The sequence below is a fragment of the Aulonocara stuartgranti genome, assembly GCF_965226115.1.
Source record: "Aulonocara stuartgranti genome assembly, chromosome: 7".
NCBI lineage: Eukaryota > Metazoa > Chordata > Actinopteri > Cichliformes > Cichlidae > Aulonocara > Aulonocara stuartgranti.
In genome coordinates, this window is record NC_138945.1 from 40826147 (window position 1) to 40842291 (window position 16145).

General features: G+C 43.1%; 1 protein-coding gene across 1 annotated transcript in view; it reads left to right on the forward strand.

Moving 5' to 3' along the window:
* gfra2b (GDNF family receptor alpha 2b) overlaps positions 1-15934 on the forward strand; it is a 165877-nt gene extending 149943 nt beyond the window's left edge. Inside the window, exons 9-10 of the mRNA XM_082542446.1 lie at positions 8890-8937; positions 11310-15934. Coding sequence (XP_082398572.1) covers positions 8890-8937; positions 11310-11453 — 192 coding nt within the window. The 3' untranslated portion in view covers positions 11454-15934. The remainder of the gene's footprint in view (positions 1-8889; positions 8938-11309) is intronic.
* The last annotated feature ends 211 nt before the right edge of the window (positions 15935-16145 follow it).

The window sequence follows — 16145 nt, forward strand, 5'->3', positions numbered from 1 at the left end:
AGTTGCTGTTTGATGCATCCATCGGAGTGTGAATGTCAGATAGAAAGCACTTACATAGAAAAAGTGCTTGTGTGAACGGGTGAATGAGTCAAGTTGTATAAAGTGCCTTGAGTGCTCAGGTACAGTAGAAAAGCGCTTTGTAAGAAGCAGTCCATTTACCAAGACTGGCAATGTGCTTGTGAATGAGAAACAAGATTTGTTTCTATGTGAAACTCTAATCTTCATCTTTAATTTTCCTCAATAGTGGTTTTTTTTTTTTCTAAATGACATCAGAAACAGCAGTATGCGACATTACGTGATGGCAGAGCTTCAGTTCATCCTTTGTCATTTTTTTTTTTTTTTTTTTTTTAATAAATAGGACAGGGGGAATGAATGAGAGAGAGAGGGGGAGAGAAAGAAAGAAAACCAAAGGGGAGAAGAGACGGTGAGAAGGGGGGGGAAGAGAGACAAAAAAAAAAAAAAAAAAAAAACTCCTGGGTCACCTGTATGGAGAAAAAACAAACAAACAAACAAACAAACAAACAAACAGAGGAGACAGCAAACAACAGAGAGCAACATAATAATAGAGAAAACAAAGCACCATCACAATAAACTAGCTAGTCATAGATATCAGTATTTACTAAGTAATAAACGATATTGTGCAGCACGCAAGATAGACAGCGCACAGTGTGCTTTGAGGCAGCAGCCAAGAAAGCTTTAGTCCGCGTCTGTGAATACCCATGTGTGCATACCTGTGTGGATCAGCATGCTTGCATTCCAAAGGTTTCTCCATGTAATGATCTGCTAGGGAGTGTGGGGGGGCCACAGCCCCGTCCTCCAGGGTGTGAAGCGGGTATGGAGGAGATCAAAACTCCAGACATCCAGAGGCCCCCAGAACACAAGAGACCATGGAAGACCAACAGAGGGGCAGCCGCGCCACTGTCCCAGTAAGAGCTGAGGAGAGTCCCAGATGAGGGCTCGCCCAGCAGCCGCGGAGCAGAAGTCAGGGGGAGTTGCAGTGACGCGCCCGTGAGCTCCGCCGGCCCCCAGCTGCGCCTGAGTGACCGAGCCCTAGGTCGAGAGGCCGGGGGCACCCCACCTCCAAAGGGGCCCGAGCGAGCCCCAGGCCCCAGGCCCCGACAAGCGGCCGCCAAGGAGTGAGCCGGTGTGTACCCGGACGCCCACCCCCAGACACAAAGAACCACCAACACACCGACACCTGAGGGAGTCCGCCACCGGCAGGGGAAGTGGTGGTGGGTGGAGATAGGCCTCCAAACCTTGGAGGGCCTGAGGTGTCCCCAGAGAGGTGGCGTCTGATACCCAACCTGACATATAGACACAGACATACAGGCACACACAGACACAAACATCCATTCCCACCCTCATGCTCTCATATGCACTCACTCCACACTCAATAGTGGTTTTTAAAAGTGAGTCTAACTTCCAGCCAGAGTCCTAAATATTTATAACAGAGAACAATTTTAATGACCATGATGAGTTTTAGTATGGACTGTATGCTGGATATTTTTAGTTGACCTTAAATGCACTCATGCATTTTGTTTTATCAGAGTTTAAAATAAGATTATGTGTGATCAGAGAATTTTGAAATGTACCAAAAGCAGACTGTACATTTGCAGTGGCCTGATCCGAGGAACGGCCAATGGCATATAAAACAGTGTAATCTGCATAAAAATGTATGTGCAGTTTTAGGTGGCAGAGATTATGCCACCATGTTTGCCAGATGTTTGAAAATTTAAGTCCAAAGGACCTAACCTTTTTTTTCAGCTGGATTATTAATTACAGAAGGATGCAGGAGTATAGAGGCTGAGGTGGTCAAATGTATTATAGAAGCTGTGCTATTAATGGTTGTGTTTCTGCTGAGAGGACATGGTGAACTTGGTTTGAGTTTTCAATAATTGAAAGCTTAGTGCAGTTTACCCTCAGCTAACCAAACACTTCCAGAGCTGACTGAGACACCACAGACAAACCGTTCTCATTACGGTATTTTTCAGTCCACTCCAAGAATGCATGCATAGTTCCTGCTTCAAACTTACTTTCTGATACTGAAATTTACACCCATCCATCCAACCCCAGTGGACCTTCACCTCAGTAGTGTGATTCTTACAGACCTGTTGGCTGTACCATGCTGGTAGTCTAAATCCATGCCAGGTAGCTCACTACTGTTCATTTTAAATCTATATCAAATATAAGGAGCATATAACTATCTAGTTTCTCTTTAAAAACAAATATTAGGTTGTATTCAGTCCAGTATAATCCACAGGAGCATGCCTCTCATACTTCCCATGCCGGGGCTCAGTAAAAATGTGTTTAAGCTTAGGACATGATAGCTCTGTCTGTGTGTTTTCAGCTCAGTCTCAGAACTCTAGCAGGTAGGCAAACAGTACATCTTACATTCCTGTGTGGAGAGGAGATCTGGAGCTCAGTCACAGGTGTTTTGCTGGCACACCGCGGATTATAAATCTGTAAATCAGGTGGTGGTTAAGCGAGGAAAGCTGATAAAGAAGCAAATGAAGATTCCTGGCTAAGTATTCATATCAGCCCCACGAGTTTGGATGAATTAACTGACCTCATCCATCCACAGTAGCATATTTTTATCTTTGAGATAACTTTCAGTTTTTGGAAAATTAAACCAGCTATTAGTAGGAAGCAAGAATCGTGGAAGGTCTTGTGTTATTTTCTTTCTTTAAGTTAGTCTGTTCATTATTAGCAATAAAAAAACACATAAACATATATGTTTGCCCTCATTTTGTTTCTCCTTTTGAAGATGTTTCATAGCCACGATTAAACCACGAAAGCAGGAGAACGCGTACCTTTGGAGCACTGTGACTAAAGTCAAACTGTGTGGATCACCTCAAAAAATAAAATAGGAATATTTGGTTCTAAAGGGATAAATCTGAAAAAGCTAATTTTTTTATAGCAGTATAATAAAAACGGGTGGTTATAGAAAGAGAAATGCAGACAGCAGGTATGACTGAGGAGGTCTGAGCACTGCAGCTTTATGTGCGTCGCTCTTCTTCACCTTCACACACATTAGCGTCATCCTGCCTGCATTGTGGGAAAGTGGAATTCCATCCATTATGTACAGAGAAGAGGTGCAAGGCTGGAGGTTATATAGGCCAAACTAAATTGCTATGCATTATGAAAGAGATTTAAAGCATGAATTATAGAAAACTTCATCATATAATGGGATGGATGTGACATTTTACTGAACTTTTACATTTTTAACCCACTTGCATACACATATAACTTTTAATGATGAAAGAAATGAAAACTCTACAAAAAATACCCAACATTAGTTTTGCTGATCATGAGTGTGCACGTTATCCAAGTCAGTGTGTACTGAGTTTGTAGCTTCATTTAATGTGGGCTCAAATACAGAAAAGAGAGAATTCTGCAACAAACCAATGAGTTTAATGAGTTTCTGAGATGTGTAACAATTTACACACCTCAATGAATCAGTGAATCTTCTTATTTAAACCTGGACAGCTAAACAACATCAGCATGCTCAAAGACTGCACCACCCTCAGGACTGAACTAAATGACCAGTCCATAAATGTCACTTCCTGCTGTTGGTTCTCAATTATGACATGGTATCATATACTTTACCATTCCAAAAATACTCTAAAAAACATGCAATGCATATTTAAAACCATATACACACGTACACACAGAAACGTGTAATGTGTAAAACTATCTGTGTTAGACTGGAGAGGCAAAGCAGGAGACACAAGTGGACCAGTGAACCCAGCATACACTGACTGGTACCGCAGAATGTCCTCAACACATTTCCAGGGCCATGATTTCAACTAGCTGCAGAAGCTGATACCTCTCTTTAGTTTGAAACAGACATGAGGGCTACTTTATTAGTTTATTTATAATTATAATGTAAATGTTGGATTTTTTATAGAGTTTATGTTGAGTCTTGAAGTCCAGCCATCCTCTGTTGGAGGGTTTTGGCTTCAGCTGTTTCTATGTGATGGTTTCCTCACATGCAGCCAAATGTCTAACAGATTTTTTTCTTTCGGTCTGTCTGAGCTCTGTGTTGGCAGTCTTGTGCCAATGTGGAAAATTAAAGGTTGAGCCAAAGCTGCAATGTTCTTATTTTTTAAGCACATTGCCAGCATTCATGCCATCCCGGAACACCTCTAATACATTTCAGTTTTGGAGTCACAAAATACTGAGTTAGTATCACTGAAACTGGAGCTGAAGCTGATGTGTCTGTAATAAACTCCAGTCTGCAGTTCTGCAGACTGGGGTCTTCTTCCTATTTGTCTGCTGTGGAGCAGTTTGTGGATTTTGGCATTCTGTTTTAGATCGTAAGCCTTGAATATGTGAAGACTTTCATTTATTTTGGTGCACTCGTACACCTAAACATATGGGTATTTTTTATTCTCTTTGTCTTTGTAGTAGAGAAAGAGTTTTACAGTTAATATTTTGTGCGGAGGAGACACTAATCCCTCTGGGGTTGAAGGAAGAGCATCCAATATGAAATTCTGCCAAATCAAACATATGGAGGTCCCCGCTGGGAAGGAGGGAGCAGCTAAAAGTAGCAATAGCTCTATTTTGTGCAGATATCTCAGGCATTTCTGGAAATTGTGCTTAAACACCAGCAGCTTTCCAGTGGTCAGAATTCTCATGATGGGACAAAAACAGGAAATCAGCTGATATTTTAGTAAAAAAAAGAACACCTAAGGTGGAGGTTCAGGTTGACGGGTGGCTCCACGAACCTTTAATTAGCAGTGTTGTTCCATCTTCCAATTACAAAGCCATGCATCACTGACTGTAATAATCAATGTCTGGTAACCCTAACCAAAGTGTACAGCATAGTGATCAGGCCTGTAAAGGTGACACTTCTTCAGCCTATTTCCACTGCACTGGACTCAAAGGCTCTGATAACTGGTAACAGCTTCAGTCACACTGTAAATTCCACACATAATCCCAACAACAGAAGCAGAAGCAAGTTAAGCCATGCTAAGTTTTGAAGTTCTGGTTACGGCTGGGTGAGCTTGGAGCTTTGTCATTGGAAGGTGAGTTCACCTTCGAGTGACATGTGGCCTCCAGCTTCTACCAAACTTCACCGAGACTACAATGTACCAGCTACCATGTCAGAATAGCATGGCTTCATGCCAACCAATGTGCCCATCCACAGTGTCTACAAGCAAGTATATACCTCTACTACTACCTTTATTACAGATCTTTGAAACTGAAGGATGATTTGTCCTGTTAGTGACAGTAACTGTGGTTTCCAGGTGGTTGCTGATTGTTGTCAAATAACTGGTGGTGATTGGTTTGAGAGGAGAAACCCTGCCTTGCAGTTTTATAGAGTTTCTTAGAAGTTCTGACCCTGGAGTACCCTCTTTTTTTCCCTGTGCACTGCGTGCTTTAGTGACGTTTAACCAGAGGCCCTTTTAGCAGATTTGAGATTACATATCATTATCATGTACTCAGTTGACCTACTCGTTTGTGAGGTTCCAGTTTGAAGGCTCGAGATGAAAGTTTCCACTGTTGACATGTTGGTGTTTTCAAACGACATGTGACGAGAACGGGGTGGGGGAGACTATGAAAGGGAACTCTCATTGGCTAATGATTTAGGACTGACAGTTAACCAGTGCGTGTATCCCAGATAAACCGTTCTGAAACATCAAACGACCAAAATTTACAAAAGTGCCTTTTTGTTTTATTCAGTATCACCTAAAATAAGTTATTGAGCATAAAATCAGAGAAGTGTTTGCAGAGGGTGTAGATTTGTTTTGCAGCCACATATATCACCCCCTGTGGCTGCAGTCTTCAGACCCAGAAGCTCCGCCCACCTATGATACTGTTTATAAATTTTGGTGTTAGAAATTGAAGGCTGCATCTGCCAGTTATTGCATTTGTTGCAGTTACTTCTCACATGGCCTCTGATGACTGTGGTTCCAACTTTAGGATCAGCAGCTTTATGGTGACAGTGAGGTAAAAAAGGTCCCACTAGGGTGGTCCCTGTGACAGGAAGTGCACAAAGTTCTGGTCCTCTTTTCCTGGAATGGAAACAGTTTCTGTAATTCTCATTCTTCAGTGCAGCAAGAATGAAGACCAGGGTTTGCAATTCTGGGACCTTTACGGGTTGGATTTGTTCGGCTTAAGATAAAGAGCAGATGACTCAGTTTGTTCCTCCTCGTGAGGATTGTCCCTGCTTTTTGGACCATTTCTATTCATTTTTATTTCTTTCTGTTTAATTCTTTTGCTGCACAGAGCACAGTGTTCGGATGAATTGGAGCTCATGTGTCTGTTTTCCCATCTCTCAGTCCAGCTGCAGCGTTGATCACTGTGATGGTCGTCTGAACTCAACCGGGCCTCAGGGTCAATGGTGCTTCCCTTTATGTCCAGCCTGCAGACATCCTTGTAGCACAGATATGAGTCTGCATCCAGTCCACATACAGCACAGCACATCGTGGCCAGCATTTCAGCTGTAATGTCTGAGTGGGTGCAGAGTGCTGCAGTGGATCATCTTTATGAAGACGTGTGTGTTCTGAGCTTAGTGTTTTCATTTGAAGTTCACAGACTGCCAAGATGGAAGCGTTAAGAAGGCAAACAGATGGAAAGTAAACTCTGGCGTGTTAAATGTGGCTTTGAGAAACCGGCTGGAAGGATAAAGAGCCGAGGTGAAAGCAGATCATCGCAGGAAGGATGAGTTCTTCTAAAAGTCAGAAAACCAAACTTAAAAACGACAACACAAACAAAGATCATGATCAAAAATCTGTCTTTCTGAATTTCTGTTCAGTGTTTCCCACAACCCCTGGACCTCAGTTGGAAAACACTACATCAGGTCACAGTGATGGTCTGCTCAGACCCAAGTTTTCATCAAGTTTCATGAGGTGCAGAGTCCCACCTAAACCTAACCCACTAGCTGACAGTAAGGAGAACCACTGAGCAGAAGTGAGAGGAAACAGGGTTTTTGTTTTGTTTTTTTAAAAAGTGGAACAATGTTCAAATCACAGAGGTCCAAATGGGACGTGACCTCTGGCTTCCTGTAACCTGTAACTAAATTCTAGTTCAGCGATCTGCTGAAGGCTACTGCTGAAGAAGGATGGATGGATGGTTTATTTTCCTGTCTCCATTCTTCAACCAACCCTTTTATGCCAGAGTGCCTGCAGAAGCATTCTGAGCACCTGTAAATGCACAGGAGACCAACCCTCAGTCAGATGATCCAATTTCACAGCACCTGTACTGCACGTTTAACATAGTGTGACAGTATGAATTCACCCTGCAGCCCTCCATCAAGTGCAGAGAGCTGCAGACGGCTACCTGTCAGCACTTTCAAAGCCTCTTTCTAAAGACCTGCGATGTCAGCGTGCATGTTTGGAGTGGGTCTGAATGCTCTGTGGACAGCCGGCAGTGCAGATGGAGTTACATCTGAAAAACAGGCAGATAAAGAGAGAAAGGGATCGGCAGGAATGTGATACTGCTGTGCGCTGCGTCTCTGTTGATGCTGTATATCACCTCATGCATACTGTATAATGGTGTCTTTTCCCCAAAGCTCGTGAATACAGCGATCATTTTCAGCTCTTTTAAAGGAAGCAGACATGCAGAGGCGTCCGGCGTCAGAAGATGTCCATATGATAGCAAATCATCTGCACGCTTTAATGATCAGGTTAAATAAGCCTGTGCGCGTGCACATGGATGCCTATTTGTGGCTCTGCGCATGTATATTTCAGGGAAATGATAATGATCTGGCCACTTGCGATGATTTCCCCGACGCTGAAAAGAATTTTCTTCCTCCTCGCTGAGCGATAAGATCTGATTGACTCACCCACCCAGGCAGCGGGAGGAGATATGCTAATGAAGCACTGACAAAGAAGCTGATGGAGGCCGGAGATAAATGCTGGCATGTGTGTGTTTGAGGACAAATAAGTGTGCATCCTTGTCATCATCAGCACTCTGCATTTTAATGAAGGTGGAGCTCGATTTAAAAACCCGAGGAGGCTGAAACGTGGAGGAGCTGCTTCCTTTAACGGTCTCACAGAAGCAGTGGTCCAAACACCACATTTTACTTCAGGTTTTGACCATCTGCTTTAATTATTGATGATCTGTTTCTGAGGAATCTGTTGTTTCCACTCAGTTTGACAGACATCTGCAGAGAACCCGAGAGCCTGACTGTAATTTTTACCTCTGAATTAAAGCTGAAGTGTGCATGCTGCATTTCAAACCTCTGTGGGGTCCAGGTATTTATGGACCTGACTCTGAGTATTTTTTGGAACTAAATCCTTTTGATTTAAGCAAGTGAATCATTATAAGATTGGGGAAACCTGTAGTCAGCTGAGACTGAAGAAGTCACTCGGATGAGTGACGAAACGTTTCTCCCACTGAAAGCGCTACGTCCACATGAACAGAATCAACTTTTGGGGATTTACTTACCTGGATTATTGAGCATATGCATCAAAACCTCAGTATAAGTACAAAAATCATTATTATTAGTCTGTGGTCTGTACTGTGATACAGGGTTTGGAATTTAGGGAGGTTTAACTCTGGGTTCACAGTGGTTACAGCATGATTAAGCCCATGCACTGGCCAGTCAGTTCTGTGGAAAATGGCGCCATCATTTATTGAAAATATTGTGGAGGTCTTTGCGTGCACCATGAGAGAATCTGAGAGTTTTTACAGATCAACTAAAGCCTTCAGCTTTCGCTGACAAGCTTCTGCACAATATTACAGATGAAGACTCTCAGCAGAGGGAGATCACACTTCAAATTCCTGCAGATCTCAGTCCAGCACCATGGCTTGATTTTTCTATTGAAACTCATCAGAAAGCACCTTGTTCACTCACACATTTTATTACTGATCTGAATGGATGGATGGATCTTATTCAATACTCAGCCTGATACTTTCTCACAGTGAGCTCTTGTTTTACAGGATGGAGGACAGAAGTGCATCCCCTCTGATGACTTCGAGTGCGAGGAGGTGAGCAGCTCTGATCAAAACTTTAAAAACGATGGTTGAAGTAATGGGTGGAGGGGTCTCCATCTCCCCCATCACTTGGACCAGCTGATGTGGTGTTCAGGTTGTTTATATGACGCTGACGTGCATCATCAGATCAGACGATGAGATGAAAAATGAACAGATGATTTTTATCAGAGACAGACAGCTTAGAGCCCTTTCACTAAAATCATCTGAGCAAGTTCATTCTGGACAGACCTGAGAGCGCCCCTTATGGAACAGGAAGTCAAGTCCAGACAATGGAAGTTCTTGATTATACTAAACCAGGGGTGTCAAACGCCAGTCCTCAATGGCCAGTGTCCTGAAACTTTTAAATGTGTCCCTGCTGCAACCTTTTATAAAATTAGGTCATTAGCGAGACTCAATAGAACTTGACTGCATGCTGAGGTGGCAACCCCTATCCCTTCTCAAGTAATTTTAAATAAATGTAAGTAAATGTAAGTGTTTGGAAATTTTTACTTCTAAAAGTACTTTTATTGCACCTTGTGCTTTCACTCATGAGCTGCTGTAACATGAATCAAATGGCTGAATTGCCACCTCACCAGCCCTCAAGAACTGAAGTTTGACACCTGTTTGCTAGACGTCTTCTGATTGTGTGTCTGAGAGGGCACAGAGAAAGCTTTTATTATTGGTCAACATAATGGAAAAAAGTAAACTTAAGTGGTGTTTTATTACAGCATGGGCTTTTTGGTCGAGTGAGATTATGAGGAGATCATTCTGAGGTGAGATGTGATCTTCAGGAAAGACTGTTAAAGGATGGGTGAAACTGCCTCTGGCTCTGAGCTCAGGAAACTCTTTCCCAATGAGCTTATGGTGTCAGTCGCTGCTTTCAGGCCTGATTTAAGCACCATGTCCATTTTGGAGTTTCAGGTCCTGTTACTCAGAAAGGACCAGAAAAGGGTTTAGGGCGGGGCTACCTGTGACTGACCGTATGAGTGTAGTGTCTGTAGTCTTTTAGAAACGGTGTATGATGGGATGCTGTGTGTACTCAGCTCTCAGTTTCACAGCTGGCACATTAAAAAGCGAGCAGTGTTTTCGCCCACTCTCATTTCTAAGAGTTCGCTGCTAGACTTCCTGTGTAAGCCTCCCTGTGGCCGGTTCACTGAGTGTCCTCCATCTGTTTTCGGGTTAAAGATCCACAGCTGAACTGTAAAGTGTAGTGTGAGGAAACAAAGTGAGGCTCCCTCCAATAAGCTGCTCTGTATTAACACTTGATCACCACACTAATATCTTCATCAGCAGCTGTTACCACCCCAGGTTGGAGAGGAGAGTCACGTGACAGATGGAGAACATGGGAGCACTTTGTTTGAATTTATTGATATATTATTGCCAAACCTGAAGCTGGAGATGAACTTCCAACATGAAATATGCACGAATAAGAAGCTGCAGAGAGTGTGGCGGCAAAGAAAAGGAGCGGCTGCGCCTCGGTGGAGATCTGTCTGTAAAACAGAGAGACACAAAATGAATTACCTGCTGAAACTCAAGCAAGAGAGTTAGACTCAGATATTTAGCAGCCCATAAAAGCTCAGCTCTGTGACTCACTTTACCTTCCTGCAGACACCTCTCCTGCTCGGCCTCCACACACCATCTGTGCTGAGGGCGGCGACCACAGTAGGATACTGCTCCTCCTGCAACAAAATAAACATAAAGAATAAAAGTGAAGCGATGTTACAAATGTGCAATACCACAGATTTTACGCTTTATGTTTCCTCTTCAGCTTCATTTTCAGAGGTTCACGCTCCGAGTTGCTTGCTCTAGTTAAGTGACGCCGCCATCTACAGCTGACAGTTACAAAAGAAATAAATCAATTATTGATAGCAAAATTCAATTTTGGATATCTGAGAGTTTGACATGCAGTCAGTGGTGAGAGACTTTAACACAGCCAAACGTAGATTTATTATTATATTATTATAGCAGGACAAGATTAAACGGTACACATCTGAAAAAGTAGGAAATTATATATTGATGAAGAATTAATATTTAATTGCAGAAAACTTTATCTGAAGCCAAATATGAGGTATGAGGCATTCTAACACCACCCACAACTGAACCCGCTCGATAGAAAAGCTTTGTTTCAGAAATCTGCAGTCACCAGTGACACACGAATTTTGGATTTATAATATTAGTACTGAAGAATGAAATGTGGCTGTCTGTAATTAGAACGGGAGCTGGTCAGAGAGACTTTATACAAACTTTCATGGATAGATTTACAGGTATATTGATTTCCAGCTAACAAGCAGCTTCATCATTTGTAAGATTTTCAGGACACCACAGAATGAGGCATTACAAACACTTGTGCACTAATGCTCGTGCCTTTGTCCCCCCTCTGTGCTCAGGCTCTGTTGGCCCAGGGCTCGATAGACTCTCAGGACTCTGCAGGGCCAAGAAGCAGCAGCCGGCCATCAGCCCCACTCCTCCACCTCCTCCCTGTGACTGTGTGTGTGTCCATCCTGCCAGCGTTCCTGTTCCACGTCTCATAAATGTGAACTAGCATACACACATACATGCCCACACACAGATTTACACACACACACACACACACACACACACACACACACACACACACACACACACACACACACACACACACACACACACACAGACATTTACAAACACACATACACACAGACACACACACACACACACTAAATGTCAGCCAGCAGACGTCCAGCATCAACAACTGCCTTTCAGAGGAGGAGGGAAGTTATTCTGGAGGACGTTCGGATTAGCCAGCTCTCTGCACCACACACACAGTGCACACACACCGTGAGAGGGTGTGTTGTGTGTTTGAGCGAGGGTGAGAATGAGAGAGGCAGACACAGAGAGACTCCTGGGATTTTCAATCACATTGACTTCGTTTCCAAAGCTCGGTGTCTGCAGAGTTTGTGTGCAGCCCGGCTCAGACTCACTGCCTCCAGCTTTCTGGGATCCGAGACAGCTGGGCTCAGAAACACAGGGACTTTAGCTCAAGCTTGGAACTGCACACACACGCACACAAACACACACACAAACACGGAGAACAAGTCTTAAAGTTGGCAGCGCGATGGTGAGAGAGACGACAGAGCTGGACAGATGGGACGGATCATTCCTCTGTGTTTGTCAGCTCAATTTATCACTTCCCTGGACCTCTCTGGTGGCAAGAAAGCTATACTGCATACATTCAAACGCACACGCTGTAACCCTCCCCTTAGACCTCGTTAGCGGGCAAACAGGGTCCCCACAAGGACACAAACACTCGTGCTGTACACCAGTGTGCTTTTCGCAGGTCTTTCTCTTCATTTTGTTGTCAACATTCTGTAAAAACTTCATTTAATGTGGAATATGAAAAAAGAGTGTATATTTCACAAATGTAAGTGTAAAATTGTGCGAGTGTGTGTGTGTGTGTTTGTGCATGAGTGTCGGTGGCTGAATGTGGATGTACAGACATGTGGAAGCAAACAAAGGAAGAAGGACTCAGCTGCAGGACACACAGCGATGTGTGTGTACTCTCAACCAAACAAAATTTGGGAGTTTTAGGTTTTTTCCTCCTCTTGTCTTGATTGGTTGTAGGTGTATTGCTAACAAAGCTACAGCTGTTATCATGGTATTAGACCACCAAGCCCCTGTCAGTTTAACACAGTCTCAGTTTAAATGGGTGCTGCTGGTGCTGCAGTTACAGCAGGGCAGACAGTGGTGGTGGACACAGACCCACCAAAGTTGTAGAGATCAGCGCGCTGAGACGGGGAACAATGCTGTGACCGCTCACAACCAGATCCAACTTTGGAGCAACTTTGGAGCACCAACACAGCAATACAGCCTGCTGTCCTTCTGTGACTGAACAGGTCAGGTTGGCAATTAAATGCAAGCTGTTCCTAATAATACGGCAAAAAAACATGTTGGTGTCTTCAGTCACACAGTCCAGCCTGAACCTCAGCGGCCTGAAACAGAAATTCCTCAATAAAGAGTGACATCATTTCTGCACAACAGCGATAAATCTGCAGAACTGGTTTTTCTATAAGGATAGAACCAGAGACCTGCCCATCGAGTCATGTCTGCTACGCAAAGACGAGCCACTCTGTTCAGCACAGACGGACTCAGGTTAGAAATGACAGTGAGAGTGACTGCAGTCTGGGGTGAAGCACAGTTGTTGGGTTGTGTCCCACCAGACTTCTTGTCAGTGCTCGCCGCTTCACTGCATTTTTTCGAACCCAAACCAATGGGTTTTTGGATCCCGTTGGTTTGGGTTAGGGGAACAAATAAAAGTCTGTCCTTTGTGATGAAAGTCGGACCTACATTCACTTGCTCATTAGAAGATTTGGAGTTTTGAGTTGTACTTCTTCACACACGCAGCGGGCGGTTAAAATAGGTGATTAAGAGCAGAATGGGCAGGGAAAATGTTTACTCCCTGCTTACTCCCAGAGTCTCTGTTTTATAGCTACTGAGCTTCCTCACACAGTTTCTGGATGATCACCAGCTATGCTCGCACTATCAGAAAAAGTGACTCCCACCACCCGTTACAGCTGCAGAGTCTCAGGCAGCTGGGTGGCAGCTGACACCTGACATATTCACAGCAGCTTTATGTCTGCGGAGTTTCTGGTTTCAAATGTACCATCTCCAAGATGCACCAAAGACTCAACTATATTCATACCTGTATGAAACCATCCTCTGTCCTGGCAGCTCTTGGGGCTGTTGACAAAGACTCTTCAGTTCAGAGCATAAAAGTTGTTTGTGTTCTTACGCTGCTTCTTATCATCAGCGGTTCAAATACGATCATATGAAGTGGTACCTGCTTTAGAGCCACCGTGTTTCTAAGTAGACCACATTTCTTTTGGATCTATGTTTAGCTTCCAGACATCGAGTGCACTTCTTTGGCACCATGTTAGCAGGCGATGCTATCAGGCTGTCGTCACTTCCTCTGGTAGCGGCTTCAGTCACTTAGAATGGAGAAAAGCTGAACTAGCTCACCTCGAGGAGCTTTTTCCTCTATTGTCCCTACAAGTTGGTTGATTTCATTTCACTGTAGGCTTTCTCTTTTAAGCCTAATAACACAAAAAACATGTAAAACTGCTTCAACTATCCAAGAGCAGTCGTCTCAGGGGTGTTTATACTGTAAGACCCTGCAATTAGACAGAAGCTCTCGGCAACAGTGGGGAAGAAAAACTCCCTTCTGAGAAAATGAAAGTTCCAAGAGAACTAGGTGACTGAAAACATCAATAATTCAAGGAAAGGATTTGTCACTAGTGTTAGCGTGTTAAAGGGCAGGGTCACTGTTTCCAGCAGACTGGCTCAGGTTCTTCTGCAGTCAGCCCAAAAAAACACATGTACAGCCTGATACACAAACTGTTTGGTCTCTATAGATAATTTCCCCTTCATAATCACTCTTTATGATTCACCTGTTTAAATTGTATTAAAGTTTACATTATTAGGGGCGTGGCTTCTGACTGACAGGTGGATGGCAAACAGCTGTTTGTAACATTTGGATCACTTCCTCCTGCGTTTGCTTCCCTTAATGTGTTTAATATGTGAGTGTGTGTGGGGTTCTCAGTGTGTACAGTACCTCTGGCCACTCTGTGGGGTATTTTTTATGTTTCATAGAAGCTACCAGGATGCAGAAAATGAACTGTTGTGCTGCAAGGTTGTCACCAGTTGAAGCTCGAGGTAGTCGTCACTTTGTGCCATCCGTGGGCTGGAAAACCTGAGATCAGTTCCAGAGGCGCTGGTGTGTCCTTACTTTAGTGTGATTATTACTGTCATCCCTGCTAGCGGTCAGGAAAACGTATTACCGTGTCTGTGAAGGGTCATTACACAATTGTCCAAATCAGTGAGATTGCTATTAAATTTGTTGTAAACATTGTGATATTTCCCCTTGGGCTTTCAGCAGTATCATTATTAGGACAGATTTGTTTTTGTGTCTGAAATTGGACGATGAAGTCATATATTTCTAATCACCTCGGCCTTCCTCTTGTCCCGTAATCATGTTGCTTTTTTCATCTACTTTTATTCCAGGAGCATTTTTCCCTGGAGTTTCTCATCGGCATCATCCAGACACCTTTTTTCGCTTAAAATGTGAATTAAAATGTGATTTTCATTAACTCAGTGTTAACGTAACGCTGACTGTTCATGATGCCCTGCACATCGGGATCCTGAGTGTTTCATTAGCAGTGTGATAATCCATGGTCCCCAGAGGGGCAGTTCATCCCTCCACTGCCTTAGTGCTGCTGAAGCTTCAGGTTTTATTTCAGAATTAAAGTGCTAGTGTTGAGATAGTGCAGAACTTTATAAATAACAAAATATTAAAATCGATTTCCATAACTTTACTGTAACTTTTCATGATCCCCAGAAGATGATCTCTGGCAGGCTTGATGTTCCCCTGTTTTACAAGCACCATCAACATGAAAACATTCGATTTCAGCAGCACACAAATCACAAAATTATCTGTTTAATGGTAGAAGAATTCAAATTTTGGGAGAAAAATATTTGAAATGAATGGCAGAAATGTCACAATGCAATATTTACAGTAACTTCTGTTAATGTTGGCAGGCAAGTTTATCTTTCACATTTGTACTTAATTTCCTTCCTGTATAAATGTGGTTATCTCCAAGGAATAGGATGGTATCGTCAGCAAAAACTAAAATTAAAACAAATCACTGACGCAAGTGTAAAATTTAAGTTTTTTAAATTTAAGTCCAACGATCGATCCCTGTGGAACACCATGATATCTGATTCATAACAATTCATTCATTACTAATTGTATTTGAAAACAAAGAACTGTTTGTTCAGGATGGATGTCTGATTTTACATTGGTGTTGAGGATGACTGAACAGGGCTTTGTGCTGGTACGACCGTGTGTTGGGAAAGAGTAAAATGAGGACAAAGGTGACGGTGAGGAAGGTTGTAAATTTGCTGATCTATTTGTAAACTTAACAGCGCTCAGCAGTGTAATGAAATATGTGTCTGGAAATAAAAGTAACATCTGTAACAACAGCTGTCCACAAACATTTCTTCTTTAAGTTCTTCGTCTTCCTGAAGCCTCTCTGAATGATGACCTCTGCCTGAGTACCTGACACAGTCTACACTTGTCTTTGTGGGTGCTGAGTTAAGGCCACAAACACGTCACACAGGTGTTCAGTAAAGTGCTGCCCCTAGCCTGATGAAATCCCTCTGTGTGGTCTTACAGTTTGGTGAAGGTTTCC